The sequence below is a fragment of the Oryctolagus cuniculus genome, chromosome 6 (assembly GCF_964237555.1).
Source record: "Oryctolagus cuniculus chromosome 6, mOryCun1.1, whole genome shotgun sequence".
NCBI classification, from domain to species: domain Eukaryota; kingdom Metazoa; phylum Chordata; class Mammalia; order Lagomorpha; family Leporidae; genus Oryctolagus; species Oryctolagus cuniculus.
The window spans coordinates 37,061,661-37,078,501 of NC_091437.1; the positions used below are offsets into that span (position 1 = coordinate 37,061,661).

At 57.6% G+C, this 16,841-nt stretch overlaps 1 protein-coding gene and 1 non-coding gene across 2 annotated transcripts in view; both read left to right on the plus strand.

Moving 5' to 3' along the window:
• The first annotated feature begins 3,603 nt into the window (after positions 1-3,603).
• The window catches only part of PPARGC1B (PPARG coactivator 1 beta), a 112,566-nt gene continuing 99,328 nt past the window's right edge, over positions 3,604-16,841 (plus strand). Inside the window, exon 1 of the mRNA XM_051843506.2 lies at positions 3,604-3,786. Within this exon, the coding sequence (XP_051699466.2) occupies positions 3,709-3,786 (78 nt within the window). The 5' untranslated portion in view covers positions 3,604-3,708. The remainder of the gene's footprint in view (positions 3,787-16,841) is intronic.
• Positions 6,188-6,247, plus strand: MIR378 (microRNA mir-378). The gene has a single exon (NR_162628.1). It is a non-coding gene; the product is annotated as a microRNA mir-378 (primary transcript).

Consider the following 16,841-nt stretch of genomic DNA (forward strand, 5'->3'; position numbering starts at 1 on the left):
TTGGGAGAAGACACTTTAGAAAAGGAAGTCCCTGAGGCTGGGCCATTTGTGGCTTTTCTATCAACCCCAGAGTTCTTAAAAACAGAGAAGGCTTTGGGCAAGCGCTGTTGAGGCCTTTGTAGGCAAGACACCTAATGGTACCGCAGATCTGCAAGGTCATGGCCAGAGATGGCTGACCTTGGGGGCCCTGCGCAATTGGCTTCTGGACTACTAAGGGCACAAAGCTAGCCAGGCATCAGGCTGTGTCCAGGAGAGACTCCTCTAGAAACCATCCCACGGGACTCCCACTCTGGTGCTTGTGGGCCTTGGGGGAGGACAAGGCTCGAGTGCTGTCAGTGGTGGTGTGGGTGATGATGATGATGGTGACGGGCATTTCTTGTATGCCAGCTGCAGGACCAAGCAACCAACCTCACATGCATCCTGCTTTCAGTCTTTACAAGACTCCTATGTAGGCCGGTGCCGCGGCTCACTTGGCTAATCCTCCGCCTGTGGCACCGGTACCCCGGGTTCTAGTCCCAGTTGGGGTGCCGGATTCTGTCCCGGTTGCTCCTCTTCCAGTCCAGCTCTCTGCTGTGGCCCGGGAAGGCAGTGGAAGATGGCCCAAGTGCTTGGGCCCTGCACCTGCATGGGAGACCAGGAGGAGGCACCTGGCTCCTGGCTTCGGATTGGCGCAGCATGCCGGCCGTAGCAGCCATTTGGGGGGTGAACCAACAGAAGGAAGACCTTTCTCTCTGTCTCTCTCTCACTAACTCTGCTTGTCCATGAAAAAAAAAAAGACTCCTATGTAGAGTAGCACTTTTGCTACTACCCCCCCCCCTTTTTAAGATTTATTTATTTTATTTGAAAGGCAGAGTTACAGAGAGAGAGAGATGGAGAGAAAGACTGAGAGGTCTTCCATCCACTGGTTCATTCCCCAAATGGCTGCAATGGCTGCAGCTGGGCTGATTCAGAGCCAGGAGCCAGGAGCCAGGAGCTTCTTCCCAGTCTCCCACATGGGTGCAGGGCCCCAATCACTTGGATCATCTTCTGCTGCTTTCTCAGGCCATCAGCAGGGAGCTAGATCGTAAAGTGGAGCAGCCAGGACTCGAACCAGTGCCCATATAGGATGCTGGCACCACAGGTGAAGGCTTAACCTACCATGCCACAGTGCCAGCCCCCATTTTACAGATGAGGAAACTGACGTTCATAGAGGTTACGTGAATGACCAAGAGCGCAGGACTAATTTGCACCAGGATCAAAACCTAAATGTGCCAGAGTCTAAGGTAAACCAACAATCTGCAAGTAGTAGAAGGCAGGCGAGGAGCACCTGGTAATGCCTTCAGAGGTTGTACGTATACAAGTACTCCAAAAAGCTCAGGGGAGAACATAATTAAGAAGGAGAGTTTAGGGGCTGGTGCTGTTGCACAGTATGTTAAACCTCGGCCTGCGACAGTGGCATCCCCTATGGCTGCTCCACTTCCGATCCAGCTCCCTGCTAATGCGCCTGGGGAAAACAGCAGACGTCCCAAGTTCTTGGGCCCCTGCATGCACAAGGAGACCTGGAAGAAGCTCCTGGCTCATGGCTTCCGCCTGGCCATTGTAGGCATTTGGGGATTGAACCAGGGGATAGATGATCTCTCTCTCTCTCTCTCTCTCTCTCCTCTCTCCTCTCTCCTCTCTCTCTCTCTCTCTGTAACTCTGCCTTTCAAATAAATAGAATAATAAATCTTTTTAAAAAAGATAGGTTTATTTTAGTGCAAAAAAATTTTGAAATCTATCCATAGCTTTTTTTTTTCCTCCATAATTCACGTTTTCCATTTATTCTGAGAAAACTTTTTTTGGCACCAAAATTTTTTTGCATCAAAATAATTGCATGCTTTTAATCCTGTTCCCCCCAAACCTTTTGAAGTACCCCCATATGAGTATTTTATCCTCATTTTTACAGAGGGCCAGAGAGCTTAGCATCTCCCCCAGGAGGGCAGGCACCAGGCCAAGCACTTCACCTATCTCCACAATCCTCCTCCCATCTCCACGGGTGAGCAATTATGATCCCATTGGTGTAGATGAAGAAGCCTCAGGGCCTGAGACCAAATGACTTGCTGGCCTGAGACCAAACCAGGCCGTGTGACTCCGGGGCCCCTGCTCTTAACTTGCTGAATTGCCCACCAGAACCAGACGTGGCAGGGGCCCGACCAGAACCCCCAGCCTTTAGACTCCCAGTGAGAGCTCCAAGGCTAGGCAAAGGCTCCCCGTAGAGACACATTGTTCTTTAAAAGCCTGCAGGCTGTAAGCCCAGAGAGTGAAATCACGCGTTGCGGTTCTGGGAACCTCAGACTCCAGCCCGAAGAAGCTCCTGCCCTGGCGTTCAAGTCTGAGCAGGTGCGCTGGGGGCTGTGTGTTTCCTCCTCTGGCTGTGCGTGCGGGGTGGGGTGCCCTGGTAAGTGCACGGTGGGAGGACGGCCCTGGCGGGTGTGCCCAACAAAACCGGCCCAGATCTTCCCGCCTCCGTGCCTTGGTCCAGGCCATGCCCTCATCTCCTGCCTGGTAAACAGCGGGGCAGGAGGATGAGGGTTCAAGGTTGACGTCAAGGGGCCCGGGTTCTCCTGGCCACGAGTGCGCCCTTGGCGGCGTCTGGATCTGTACGACGTGGGTGGTGATGCTGGTGAGGATCAGCTCACACATTCCTCATGAAGCGCCTACTGTGTGCAGGACCCGCAGACGTGAATGCCAAACAGACTGAAGCCTGGCTTTCACGGGCCTTAGAGTCCCCGTAGGGAGAGAAACAGAGAGGAGGCAGAGCTAAGGGAGCCCGAGGTGGCAGGTTCAGGAGCAGAGGTCTGAGGGTGGGTGAATGGCTGCTGGGTGGAGAGGGCCCTTGTCACGGGCTGAGAAGGCCTGTCGGCTTGGCAGCAGGAGCTCTGCTGCTTCAAGGCATGTGGATCCTGGCCAGAGAAGTGGCCAGAGGTGCTTTTTTTGGGGGGGAGGGCTGTTGGGAGGGAATGAGAGAGTGAGAGAGAGTGAGAGAGAGAGAGAGATTGCAAGCGCGATCAAGCCAGGTCTTACAGAACAGGGGTCAATGTATTCTTCCAAGAAAAAATTAAAATGCCACCTCCTCTGAGGAGCCTTCCATGATTGCTCTGCCTGTGACCTAAGGCATTTCTTCCTCCCTCTCTGGGCTTGCAGTCTGAGACATTCCAGCCTCCTGGGCTTTCTCTTTCTGCTACTGAAGTGCACAGCGGTTCAGACGTGGTTCTCGCCCCCCACCCCCACCCCTCCGCCCCGTGCCGCCTCCCGAGCCTCAGTTTCCCCAGCTGTGCGGCAGCAGGTCGCCTCGCAGGGCCCGCCCAGCGCTAACGCAACGTGATTCGCTGTGGCAAGAGCGGGGGGCTGCCCGCATTGCTGCGCAGGCATCGGGCTGCTCGGCTGGGGCACCGCCACCCGGCTGCGGGCTCTCTCCTCCCTGCGGGAGGCTGTGGGAGCGGGTCTCGGCGTCCGGCTCTGCGCAGCCAAGTCGGGGTGCGACCCCCGGCCGGCGCGGGCGCCGCGCGGCCCCGCCCCCGCAGCCAGCGGCCCTGCGGCAGCCCCGGGCCCGAGCTCCGCCCTCCGCCTCCCGCCGGCCTCGCTCCCTCCTCCCTCCTCCCTCGCCCGCTCGCTCGCTCGCTCGCTCGCTCCCTCCCCCCGGGCCGGCTCGGCGCTGATTCCGCCGCACGCTGCAGCCGCGGCTGGAAGATGGCGGGGAACGACTGCGGCGCGCTGCTGGACGAAGAGCTCTCCTCCTTCTTCCTCAACTATCTCGCCGACACGCAGGTACGGCCGGCCGGGGCCACAGGCCCAGGAACCCGGTGCTGAGCCGCGGGGGCTGCAGCCGCAGCCGCGGAGGCTGGGACGCAGCGGTGGGCGCGCTGGGGAGATTGGGGTTCCAGGCTGCAGAGCCCCCCTTCCACGCGCCCTGCGATGCGCTCCCGTACAGGGGCGCGGAGGAGCCGGAGGTACCCCCCCCAACCCCGGCGCGAGCCTGGGCGCCGGGGGGCGCTACGTCCGCCGGCGAGGGTCTCGCCTTAGCCGGCTGGAGTCCGCCTCCCCGCGAGTCGGGCAGGGGGTACCCCGCTTCCTTGGGGAGGTGCAGCCGCGCCAAGGTATGGGGGACCCTCTGGCTGGCGCCGGGTGCTGGAGGCGCGCCCTCAGCGCCCGGCACTTGCTGGCGTACTTTCACGTGGACTTGGGGCCCCGGCACGGGCGCCTGCCCCGGTCCCCGGAGTCGCCTGGTCCTCCGGCCCCTGGCCCCCCCGAGTGCGGCTGCTAGCCCCCCGCAGCTCCCCACTGGCGCCCGCAGCGCGGAGTTTCCTGCCAGTTGCGGGCTAAGGGCATAGGGGTCTGCGGGCACGTGGACCTGCAGGCGGAGACAGCCAGCGCCTTCCTGGTTTCGCTCTCCCGCGGAGCCCCCCGGGGCAAGGCCGGGCGGGGTGGGGGCGTGAGGGATGTCAGGGGGCGCCTGGGTCCCCCCGCGGCGCGCGGCCCCGGCGCGCGCTCCACGATGCAGGGGGAAGGGAAGGCGAGGCGGCGTCCCGGGCTCTGGCCGAGCCCGAGAGCCCCACCGGCGACACGCGCGTGACAGGAGATGGTGCTCTGGTGTGCCGGGGGGGAGGGCGAGGACGCGGGCGGCTGGGAGCCGGGGACTGGGTGCTGCCGGGGCCCGCTGCTCCCGAAAGCGGGTGCGCGCGGCATGCGCGCCCCCCACCCCTGCCCCGCTCGCCCCCACCCATGCCTGTTGCAAGCATAAAGTTTGGCTCCAGAGTTCGGGCTTTTTCTCCGGGCGCTCGGCTTCGGGTTGCCGGGAGGCTGGGGAGACGGCGGGGCCTCGGGGGAGACCCCGGACGCGGGGACACGCCTGGGCGCCGAGAGGGGCTGCGGGGTGGAACCGGGCGCGGCTCGCGGGGGCCGGCTGGGTACCTGGAGTGGGAGCGCCGGTGCTGGCCCGTTTTGCATAACACGGGAAGGGAGGGGGAGGGCGGAGGGGCCGGGAGGTGGGAGGAGAGAGAGAGGGAAACTTTGCTTCTTGTTGTAATCTGCCAGTCTCTGGGCGGTAGCAGCTGTCATGGGACCGGGTGGGCGGGGAGAGGCTTGCAAGCTGACTCCTCGCGGCGAGACGCGACTTGAGGGGGACGTAGCCGCCGAGGCGCGCGCGGCTGCGGGCCGGCTCCGGGCGGCGCGGCGCGGCGTGGCGTGGCGTGGTGTGGCGGCTGTCGCGGAGGGGAAGCCCGCGGCGCACTGGGGAAGGCCGGCCGGCGCGCGCTGCGGACGGCGCTGCGCCCGGGAGCCAGCCGCGGGGCCGCGTGCTCGGCGGCGGGCGCGCTCGAGTGGGTCGGCGGCGGCCGAGGGGGCTGGCGGCGTGTGATGGCGCGCGGCTCCGGGTCGGGCGCCGCGCGCGGGGGTGCGGGTGTGTGCGTGTGTGCCTGTGTGTGTGTGTGTGTGTGTGCAGTGTGCGCGCGCCGGGCGCGTACCTTTGCCGCTGACGAAACTGCGGTGGAGCTCCCGCCGCCGTCGCCGGCTCCGTCACACGCCCAGCGCCCGTGTGTGCGCCGAGGCGCTTCCCAGCCTCAGCAGCCCGGGCCACGAAAGCCTGCGGCGAGGCGGGCTGGGTTCTGGTTCTGATTCTGATTCTGATCTCCGGGAGGATACTGGTCCCGGGCCTTGCGCTTTCCGGCATCGCGGCGGGCGTCCGCATGCCTGCAGACAGGGAGGCCCGGAACGGCTGGAGCTGCGGGCCCGGGAGCTGACACGGGGTTTACCTTCAGCCTCAGCACTGCGACCCCCATCGCTGATGCGTCCCCCGTCTTAGGCCCCCCGCCAGCCCGTCCTGCGGGGGCTTTTCACCCTAGGAAGCTAGCAAGTCGGGCGGTCGGATGGCAGCTGAAGCGCTGCAGTGAAAGTTAATCTGGGACGTTTGCCTTTTTTTTTTTTTTCTTACTGACGCACGTGACAGGCCGAGGATCTGCCGCTGAGCCTTGCCGGCCCAACTTGGGAAATGTAATGGGTAGGACGAGCTTTGCGGCCGCCCCTAGAAGGCTGAGGGCGCCCCGGGGGCCGGAGGAGGACCTGGGCGGGCCATCGCGCGCCGCCTCCTTTTACAGCTGGGGAAGGAGACTGTGTGTAGGGTGAGCGGCTTGTCCAGGACCACGCAGCCAGCGGGTGACAGAGCCACCCAGGGCTCCTGACTCCAGGTCCTGTGTGTTACCTCGAAATAGCACTGGACTTGGAGTCAGAAGGCCTGAGTGGAGTCGTCTAACCCACTCTCTGGCTGGGTGACCCCGAGCTAGCCATTTTAACTCTCCACTCCTCTGTCCGCCAGCTGTCAAACGGGGCTGGTGGTGCCGCTGTCAAACGGGGCTGGTGGTGCCGGTGAGAACCCCGTGGCCAGGTGGTGGGGTGAGCAGCGTTTGCATGCAGATGTGCGGTGGGTCCCGGAGCCCCTCTCCCCCACCCCAGCCTTTCCCTTGCCCTCCTCTCTGCCCCCCTCTCCCCTCCACAGGGTTGGAGAAAGTGGATACAGTGGTCACTCATTGACCTTGTCTGTAAGGTTTCTGTTGTCTTTGGTGGCTAATCCAGAGTTAGATTACAGGGAGACTTAACTTTTACCCTCGTTGGGGCCAAAGTACGGAAATTGAGCAGAGCAAGGATTGTGAAAGGTTCTTGGAAAGGTTGGAGGATTGCTTCCCAAAGGACTCTGGGCTGGTGTCACCTCTGCTCAGGCTGTGCCTTGTCTGGAGTGCCCGTGCCCACCCACCCCGCGTGGCCCTCTTCGGCCTTCCCAGCCTGGCTTGCCCTGCCTTTTCTCTTGGTTTTCTTAGTCTGAGTTACACAACCAGGCACACTGTCTGTGTCCAGAGCCCTGGATCCGCTGAGATGCTGGAGTTGGAGTTGTGCCTTGTATCTCTTTGTGCCCGCACGGCACCTGTCAGCATGCTGAGCCACGATCCCTTGCCCGCTCTTGGGTCGGCACATGGATTATGGACAGGGGTGCAGCTGGGCCCTGCCAAGTAGAAGTTCCCAGGCCAGCAGGGTGACAGCTGGGCGGCGAGTGTGGGGAGAGAGGAATGCAGAGGGCTGCAGCTGTGGGCGAGGGCTTCAGGGGGAAAGCCCATGCTAAATGGGGGCTGCTAGGAGTCTCCTGGGGAGCAGTACTGGATGCCCAAGGTAGAGACTGGGCCAGAATTTTGTAAGTCATCTGCTCCAACCCCTTAGTCATTTAAAGGTAGTTAATTATATAATTTTAGAATATAATGCCGTACCTAAAGGAGAAAGTTGGACATGTAATTTTAGCCAAAGATAAAATTGTTGGATTTCTATTTCTGGACTGTTTTCTTTCTTTTATTGATCCCCTTCTATGCCCCCCCCCCAAAAAAATAGAGCCCTTCTGTATATACATATTTGTGTCTTGGAAACACCTGTTTTGTAATTGCTTCTTTCCCTTCCAAATAATGTGCTGTGAATGTCTTTCTATATCAATAAATATTCTACTTGATATCTTGATGGTTATATAGTATTTTTGGGGGGGTTGGACAAAATGTGTTTAATCATTCCTTTATTGTTACTTGTATAAGTTGTTTACATTTTTTATTGCTGTTGTAAGCCACGCTGAAATGAATGTTTTTTTGCACATGCTTTCTTTCTTTTCTTTAAATTCCTAGAAGTGAAATGACCCCATCAAAGGAATTATGCAGGCATTCGGTGAACACATTTCTGGGTTGACTTCTAGGAAGATTGTACTTATTTGCACACTCAACCAGCATTGAGTGGCAATGACTGCTTCCCCTCTTGATATTTCCATTGCATTTTATTTTTACCAGGCTGTTCATCAATAAATTCTGCCACTCTTATTTGAATGTGCATTTCTTTGATGACCATGATGTTGAACCTTTCCCTCCTACATGCGTGATTCTGCTCTGTGCAATGCTGTTTGTGAACTCGGCCCATTTTGCAATAGCTATCCTGTCCCTTTGTTCCAGACCTGGAACCGAGCACCCGGAAGGGGGCCCCTGCCACGTGGAGAATCAGGGAAGTGGTTTGCTAGGTCAGGGCTGTCACTGAAGGCAGGGTCAACTTTTTTTCCAAGTCCAAGTTCTGGCCACGTGTAGGAGCAGGTTGAAGTGCAGCCGTCACGGGATTGCTTTGCCCACTCTCCATGAGAGACTCCGGGGGTAGTGGGGGCGCATGTTCACCAGAGGCCGGGGCTTCACTGTCGCTGGGGCTCCCTGGCTGGCTCTAGTGATCCGGATGCCTGTGAGAGCCAGGAAAGGCATTGGCCCTGCAGCTGGGCCCTGGAGGTTCGGATTTCCCCTCGGCATTGGGGCCTCTTGTCCCAGCAGGTGCAGGCCAGCCCCACGCTCCCCTGAGCTGCAACATGAGTCACCCTTTCTCTTTTCTGCCTGGGATAATGGAAGGAATACTGCCTGGAGTCAGAAGCAGCCTTGCAGATGGGGGCTCTGGCCTGGAAGTGAGGTCATTGCAAGAGGACTGCAGTGCGAACAGCTGTCTTTCTCATCATGGTCCTCGGTGACATTTATTGAGCAACTGCTAGATCCCTGCACTCAGCTGAGCCTTCTGTTTGCATCATTACAGTTCCTTCTCACAATTATTCCACGCTGTGCGGCTGCCCTTTTGCAGGGGTACAGAGTTCACGATTTCAGAGCGCGAACTTCTGAAGACTGCTGACACTAGCTTTGAGTGCACGCGAGAGCCAGGATTAGTGGGCGATGTCCCTGCTAAGCTTCCTGAAGACAGGCGCTCCTTTCTGGTTTGGTTCATTGTTTTCCCAGCGCCTTCAACAAATGAAGGCACACTGTGTAGAGAGAAGAGAGGACTGTGGCCCCTGTTTCTCTAGGCCTCAGTTTCTCAAACTGTGAAATGGGAAGAATTGGCCCCAAACCACCAAGTTTGAAAATATAATTTGCGTAAAATGAGCCTGGCTCTGCTGTTCTTAAAACTTGGAATTCTCTTTGAAGCCATGTAGGATAGTGCTGAGTATAGAGCTAATTCCCATACATGTAGGCTTTAGTTCTGATTATGTGAGGGCGCATAGAAACCAAAAAGCCCCCGAGGAGCTGATGTACAGGGCCAGTTCCGGTCTGTCCTCTAGGTGGTCAGGTATCTCCGAGCTGTCCCATGCACGCTCAGGGTGTGGGGGCATCTGGACTCTGTTGGTCTTTCTGGTCCAAGTCCTTGTCCGTTCACAACTCGATTCCTGCAGTTACAACCAGACAGTTCTTTGCCACACCAGGCTGTGCCTTCTCCCATTTGTCCCGGGCGCTGGCGGCAGATCTCTCATCTTAGAGTGCACGTCTGCTGTCACTCCTGGGCTCACATATCTCCCGTATACTTTCTGTTTTATTTTTAAAGATTGATTTATGTATTTTAAAGGCAGAGCTACAGAGAGAGACCACAGAGAGGGAGAGACAGAGAGATCTTCCGTCCTCTAATTCACTCCTCAAATAGCTGCAACTACCAGGGCTGGACCAGGCCAAAGCCAGGAGCCAGGATCCTCCTCCAGGTCTCCCATGTGGGTGCAAGGGCTCAAGCACTTGGGCCATTCTCAGCTGCCTTCCCAGGAGCACCAGCAGGGAACCGGATTAGAAGCAGAGTAGCCCACGTGGGATGCCAGCACTGCAGGTGGTGGTTAACCCTGCTACACCCCATTGCCGGCCCCCTGTATGCTTTTTAAAAACAGATTAGATGAGTGGTTGTGTGGCACAGCAGGTTAAAGCTGTGGCCTGCGGCACCAGCAACCCATGTGGGCACTGGTTCTGGTCCTAGCTACTCTGCTTCCAATCCAGCTCCCTGCCGGATGCCTGGGAAGGCAGTGGAGTATGGCCCGAGTGCTTGGGCTCCTGAACCCATGTGGGAGACTTGGAGGAAGCTCCTGGCTCCTGACTTCAGCCTGGCTTAGCCCCAGTCATTGAGGCCAATTAGGGGAGTGAACCAGCAGATGGAAGATCTCTCTGTCTCTCCTTCTCGCTTTCTGTAACTCTCTTTCAAATAAATACATAAATTAATAAAATGATTAATTTTTAGAGCAATTTTCGATTCATAGCAAAATTGAGAAGGTGATGCAGAGATCCGCCATTTTCCCTGCGCCCAGGAAGCACAGCTGCTTCCTCATCGTTGTCCCCCACGAGGATGGAGCGCACCAGCACAGCACTGTCACCCGAAGTCCATGGCTGACTGCAGCTCCCTCTGGGTGTTCTATGATGTATGGGTTTGGACAAATGGATAACAACACGGATCTACTATATGGCATCGTATGGGGTAGTTTCACTGGCCTTAATTTCTTATCCTTTTTTTTTTTTTAAAGATTTGTGTATTTATTTGAAAGGCAGAGTTATAGAGAGGCAGAAGCAGCGAGCGAGCGAGCGAGAGAGAGGGAGAGGTCTTCCATCCACTGGTTCACTCCCCAGATGGCTACAACGGCCTGAGCTGTGCTGATCTGGAGCCAGGAACCAGGAGCTTCTTTTGGGACTTGAACTGGCGGTGGCTTTACCCGCTATGCTACAGCAGTGGCCTGCCCTCCGGTTGGCGTCACCCTAACCCGAGTCCTGGACCTGTGACTTGCCGGCTGCGAGGCCTAGAGTGGGTCCCTCAGTCTCTCGGCTCCCGTCTCCTCGTGCGTGATGATGCTGAAGACATTTTGCCCGTGTGGGATGGTTGCGGAGAGGACCGATGGCAGGAGCTGACAGCACCTCGCACCTGCTTGGCCCTTGGTCCGCCGTGAGTTGTAGATGAACCCTTCGCATGTGGTTCCCATTAAGTGTTGCCGAGGAACACTCTAGAATGTTGAGCTCCATGAGGGAAAGGCGTTTTATCTGCTTCTTTTTTTTTTTTTTTTTTTTAAGATTTATTTATTTATTTGAAAGAGTCACACAGAGAGAGGAGAGGCAGAGAGAGAGCGAGAGAGAGCGAGTGAGCTTCCATCTGCTGGTTCACTCCCCAGATGGCCGCAAAGGCCGGAGCTGTGCCAATCCGAAGGCAGGAGTCAGGAGCTTCTTCCCAGTATCCCACGCAGGTGCAGGGGCCCAAGGACTTGGGCCATCTTCTACTGCTTTCCCAGGCCATAGCAGAGAGCTGGACAGGAAGTGGAGCAGCTGGGTCTCGAACCAGCACCCATATAGGATGCCAGCGCTTCAGGCCTGGGTATTAACCCACTGCACCACAGCGCCGGCCCCTTGTCTGTTTCATTCACCATGGACAAGCGCCTGCAACACCACAGACACCAGTCCTCACTGAGTGGAGGAATGTACTGGCTGGCGAGCCTCAGCACACTTTCTTGTTTAACATCTTCTTTCCATGGGCCCTTGAAAAGGGACGCGGTAATCGGCACTTGTGGGGTCGCCCGGAACCTCTCCTTGGCCGCCGTGCCTGTCATTTGCATGAGTCCCTGGCCTGACCTGCCTGGAAAGGCTTCGAAGCTTACTCCTCAGGTGGAGTGGGCCCTCGGTGCCCCATGGCACCTGTGTGCGCGGTGATGCCTCCTCCTTGGCCGACAGCTCTAGGAGGGGAAGAAGGAGTTTTGTCCTGGCCGAGTGCCGTGCTTGCTGGTGACATGGGGGCGTCTCAGAGCAGGAGGGTGTTTTCCACCTGTTGGGGTCTGGGTCTCTGCGTACTTTAACTGTCAACATTGTGCCGTGCGAGGAAGATCTCGAACCCGCACCGCAGGAGGGCTGTACCGCGGAGCCCCAGCACCCAGCTCCCGCCAGCAGGTGCTCCGTCCACCTGCACCACGCAGCGTGTCATCCCTGAGCGTTGCAGTGTGCACCTGGGCACTCTGGGAGGCTGGGCCCGCGCTCCCCATTCTGTGAGGCTACACTGAACTGCACAGAGGTTGTGGGTCCGTTGCTCAGGATCTTGCAGCCGGTGAGCACCTGACCCGGGACTTGCTTCTTGGCTGTGAGCAGCTCCCTGTCCTGCCAGGTATGGGGCGGCCCTTGGAGAGAATCAGATCGATTGATTGCCCTGGTCTTTTGCAGAGGAGGCATTGAGCTGCTGGTGGAGGCTCAGGCCTCTGGATCCCAGGTTTCAGTTTGTATTTTTACAGTATCAGAACTTGAGGAGGGGAACAGTCTTGGCTCTGGGCGCGGGGCATGGTGGGTAGTCCTCTGAGAGGCACTGTTGCCCAGCGTGGCTGGACTCTGGGGCTCCAGGGGACCCCAGAGTAAGGCTGTCACCCCTCCCCCCACAGGCTGCATTCTCTTCCTGGGACCACCTGGGGCAGGAGGTGGGGCTGCGGGGGCGGCCGCCTGGGTGCACAGAGCTCAGAGAGGAGGCTCTTGGTGACAGCTGAACTCCTGGACACCCAGCCCTGCTCTTCCCCAAGGACAGACACTGAGATGTGAGAGCCTTGCACAGACGGGAGGGCAAAGCCATTGGTTCATCATCCCCAGAGGCCCATAATTACCGCCGGGTATTTTGGGTGAGGAACGAGCATTTGCTGTGCTTGTGTGTCCTGGGGGCTGGGAGGGCTCGGGCTCTCGCTCTGCGGGGCAGGCGCCGTGGCCTTGGTGCAGGGTGTCTTGGTGCCTTAGTTTTTTTGTCTTGGAAGTGGGGTTAAGGCGGCACAGGCTCAGCAGGGTTTGGGTGTACACCCGTTGAGGCAGGGCCCACCCAGTGCCGAGAAACCCTCTGTTGGTGGCAGCCCCTGCAAACATTAGGAGCCAAAATGATGCAGACCCTGGTATTTCTCTTTCAGAGAATTTCCTTGCACTCCCCTTCTCTGCTGCTGGGGGCACTGAGGAGAACCCTAGGTAGCCTGAGTGAGAGAGGGAACCAGATCCAGCCAGCTGCGGCGGGAAGAGAGGCAAAGAAGTGTCACGTAGTGGTTAAGAACTCTGGGCCTGAGGTGTGCGTCCGGGTTCTGCCATTGTGTTCTTAACTGACCTTGAGCAAGTGCCTGAACCTCTCTGACCCCAGTTGCTTCATAGTCGTGGGTCATCATCGTATGCTGTTCTTAGGCTAGTGTAAGGTAACTGCAGAGCACGGCTGAGACTTGCAGCCTGGCAGGGCATAAAGTAAGCGCGTGATAAGCGATAATCACTATGGCAATGACAGTGACAGCTGTGTGAAATAGAAAATCCACAAGGGTCAGCTTGAACCTCCGGGGAGTTGGGAGTGCCCTGGACACACTGTCTTGCTACCCATGGTCTCACCTTGAAGCAGGGAAGGGGCCTGGTTGCGTTCGGGCCATGCAGGGGGCAGGACTGGCCCCCCTCGGCCACTGTCTGCTCTGCACAGCAGGGCCCCAACTGTCTGGGACCCATGTCTGGGAGTGCAGCCGGGCGAGCCCTGCCCGGCTGAGATGGAGGCTCCCGACAGCTCCGCGGCCGTATTTTTCCTCGTGATCGCCTGGCAGAACACAGTCATTTAGCAGAGGGGGAGCGAGGAGACGGTAGAAACCAGGCCCTGAGCAGTTGCAGCAGCCGGCCCACGAGTCGCTCCCTGATGTTGCCATGGCAAACAGCCTTGGCAACGTGGCTGCTCGCGCCTTTATTTCTGGGCTCAGGCTCCTCGCGGGGAAGTGTGGTACCCAGAACGCTGGGGAGGGGCTTGCCCTGGGTCCTTGGCACGGAGGGTACCCCGGCTTTCACGCCACTAGGCGTCCCAGACTGCGGCAGCCCTTGCACAAAGCATCCGCATGCCCACCCTGCACCACCTGCAGGAACAGACTCCGGCCTGGCAAGGGAAACCCCCGGTGCCCATCCTTGCTGTGTCCCTCCACTCGTCAGCTAGCGGAGGCACGAGCATGCCATTCGGTGCTCCATGCTGCAGGAACAGAACACGTGTTCTTAACGTGAACCCCTCTGCTAGGCCTTCCCGGTCGGGCCTCCTCTTCATCAGTACCCCCACCAACAGCAGTGAGTTACCTGCTCACCCTTTCAAGAGACTGCTCTGCTGAATTCTTCACCTGCCCAGTCACGTGTCTCAGAGGAAGCCCATGAAGCAGTTTTGTAGCTGGGTGGACCGAGAGCAGGTGCAGTCCATGGGGCTGGTGCTGCTCTGCGGTTCCTCGCCTACACCAGCTGACCACTGCCTCCCCCACCCCCTCTCCAACTGCACCCTTAGAGAGCCAGCTTCAGGGCTGCCCCTCTAACCCCCCTCACAAGTGCCCCCTCTTGCTCTGTGATGACCACCGTGATCTTAATGTCCTGTGTCCCCAGCCTTGACTCTACTCTGTCACCCTGATGAGTTTATATCTGCCTGCCCCAGATACCCCAAAACAACACAGACAGGGGAAACTGACTAATGCGAAGAGCTTTGCGGGGCTCGCGTGTGGCACAGTGGATAAAGCTGCCACCTGCAGCTCCGGCATCCCATATGGGCACAGGTTCGAGTCATGACTGCTCCACTTCCAATCTAGCTCCCTGCTAATGTGCCTAGGAAGCGCAGCAGAAGATGCCCCAAGTGTTTGGGTGCCTGCCACCCACGTGGGAGACCTGGATGAAGCTCCTGGCTCCTGGCTTTGGCTTGGCCCAATCCTGGCTATTGCAGCCATTTGGGGAGTGAACCAGTGGATGGAAGATCTCCCTCTGTCTCTCTCTCTCTCTATAATTCTGCCTTTCAAATGACATAATTAATTTTTAAAAATTGTTGAGAGTTTGACTGTTCTGGCAAAAGTTTGGACTTGGCAGACAGTGAGGAGTCAGCCAAAGGGTTTCTTCTTCTTCTTCTTCTTCTTCTTCTTCATCATCATCATCATCATCATTGTCATTGTTAGTACAGAGATCATATAAAATAGCTAACATTTAAAGACCACTTGGTAGGTGGTCTATAAAGCCTGGGCCTTCAGATGCATTTTCTTTTTTAAATATTTATTTATTTATAAGGCAGAATTACAGAGAGGCAGAGACAATGGCAGAGAGAGAGCTCTTCTGTCTGCTGGTTCACTCCCCAAAATGGCCGGAGCTAGGCCAATCTGAAGCCAGGAGCCAGGTGCAGGGGCCCAAGCCCTTGAGTCATCTTTTATTGCTTTCCCAGGCTATCAGCAGTGAGCTGGATCAGAAGTGGAGCAGCTGGGACTCAAATCAGTGCCCATATGGGATGCTGACACTGTAGGCGGCAGCCCTACCTGCTACGCCACAGTGCCGGCCCCCGGGTGCATTTTCTAGTTCAATCTTCAGCCATCTTGGGGGGCTGGTGCTTTGACACATTTAAAAACCGAGATTTAGAGAAGTTCAGTGACTTTCTGTAAGTGACCAGACTAGGAAGTGGCTGGGCTGGGATTTGAACCTAGGTCTACAGTGTGGCTTTTTTGGGTGAGCACATGGAGAGGGCTGGAATTGGGGTTTCAGACGGCACCTGAACCAGGCTGGCCTGAGTGGCTGGTAGGGCTTGCACTTGGCCTTGGTTGCCAGATATGGGGAGAAGGCCCAGGATGTAGGGGGCTTGGAGTGGAGGGGCCTCCCCAGCCAAGATGGGTGTGCAGAAGGGAATTTGGTTTGGGAAGGCATCTCTTTATTCCAGGGTCTCTGTGTGCCATATCTGTGGGCACCCTGGCCCTCCGGGAGGCTGGTTAAATGCGGTGCAGTGGTGCGGTGGTGTGAGCCCAACACAGCCTTTGCTTGTGTTAGACCCCCTACTGATCTCCTCCTCTGGGCTCCACCATCAGCGCGCCAGTGCCTTCATAGTCCCTGCACGATGGAGGCCCCAGTAAATACGTGTGGAATGACTGGGTGAATGAACGAACACTGCGTGGTCTTGTAGAACATTTGCCTGACCTCAGAGCTTGCTTCTCTGTGCTTGGGAGGGTGCTAGCTTGTGTGGGTGAGTCTAGTGCCTGTCCCCACGAGGAGCCCCCTGCCCTTGCCACCACAAGTCTTGCACATGCAGGGCTCAAAGGCAGACGCCTTGTGGAACTTGCAGACTTCACGTCAGAAGCCTTGTCCAGTGGGCGTGTCCCTGTGCACTGAGCCCCTTGGGCACCTGTAGGGGGGTGTCTGTACCAGTGTCCCCGTATCTTCTGTGGAGGTTGATACCGGCGCCTCCCACGGGGCCTCGTGCTCTTGTCCAGATGCTTATTCCAGAGGGGCTGGGCAGCCTGGCCTCTCCCCACGAAGGAAGAAAGAGGCCTCCAGGGAGGAGAAGGGGGAGGGAGGACTGGGGCAGCGATCTGTCTCCAGCCTGGGATTGTGGGCCTCCATGGTGTATCCAGCTCTCTTTACACTCCCACCTCTCACCCTTCCCACGTGGAGCCAATGTGTTCTGCCTTTGCGCTCAGTTCTTATCAGCTTGGCAGAGCTGTCCCGGCCTGGTGACACTGGAGGCAGCGGAGCTGCTGTTGGTGAGTGTCTGGGCAGGCATGGGGTGGGGGGCGAGGTTTCCACGAGGCAGGAGGCAACCTGGGGCTGTTTAGAGAAGGGACAGGTGACGGGTCCCCTGCCGGCCCCCCTCCCCCCATGCCTGAGTTCCTACCTCGCTGAGAGTGCAAAGGTAATCCGGTACAAAACCAGCCTCTGGTGGGTGGGGGGGTCTAGTAAAAGTTCCTGGGTGATGCATATTCTGACAAACCTGTGTACAGATTTCAAAGCTTTTGTTGCCAAAATAAAGCTGTCTTTTAAAAGATTTATTTACTTGGAAGTTGAGAGAGCGAGAGGAGATCAGATCTTCCATCCACTGGTTCACTCCCCAAATGCCCAAAAGCAACAGCCAGGCTGGGGGCTGGGCCAGGTGGAAGCCGGGAGCCAGGAGTTCCATCTGGTGGAAGCCGGGAGCCAGGAGTTCCATCTGGGTCTCCTACGTGGGTGGCGGGGACCCGAGCACTTGGGCCACCACAGCAGGAAAAGGATTTGGCATTCAAAGTCATTTGCAAAGTTTGCTTATTG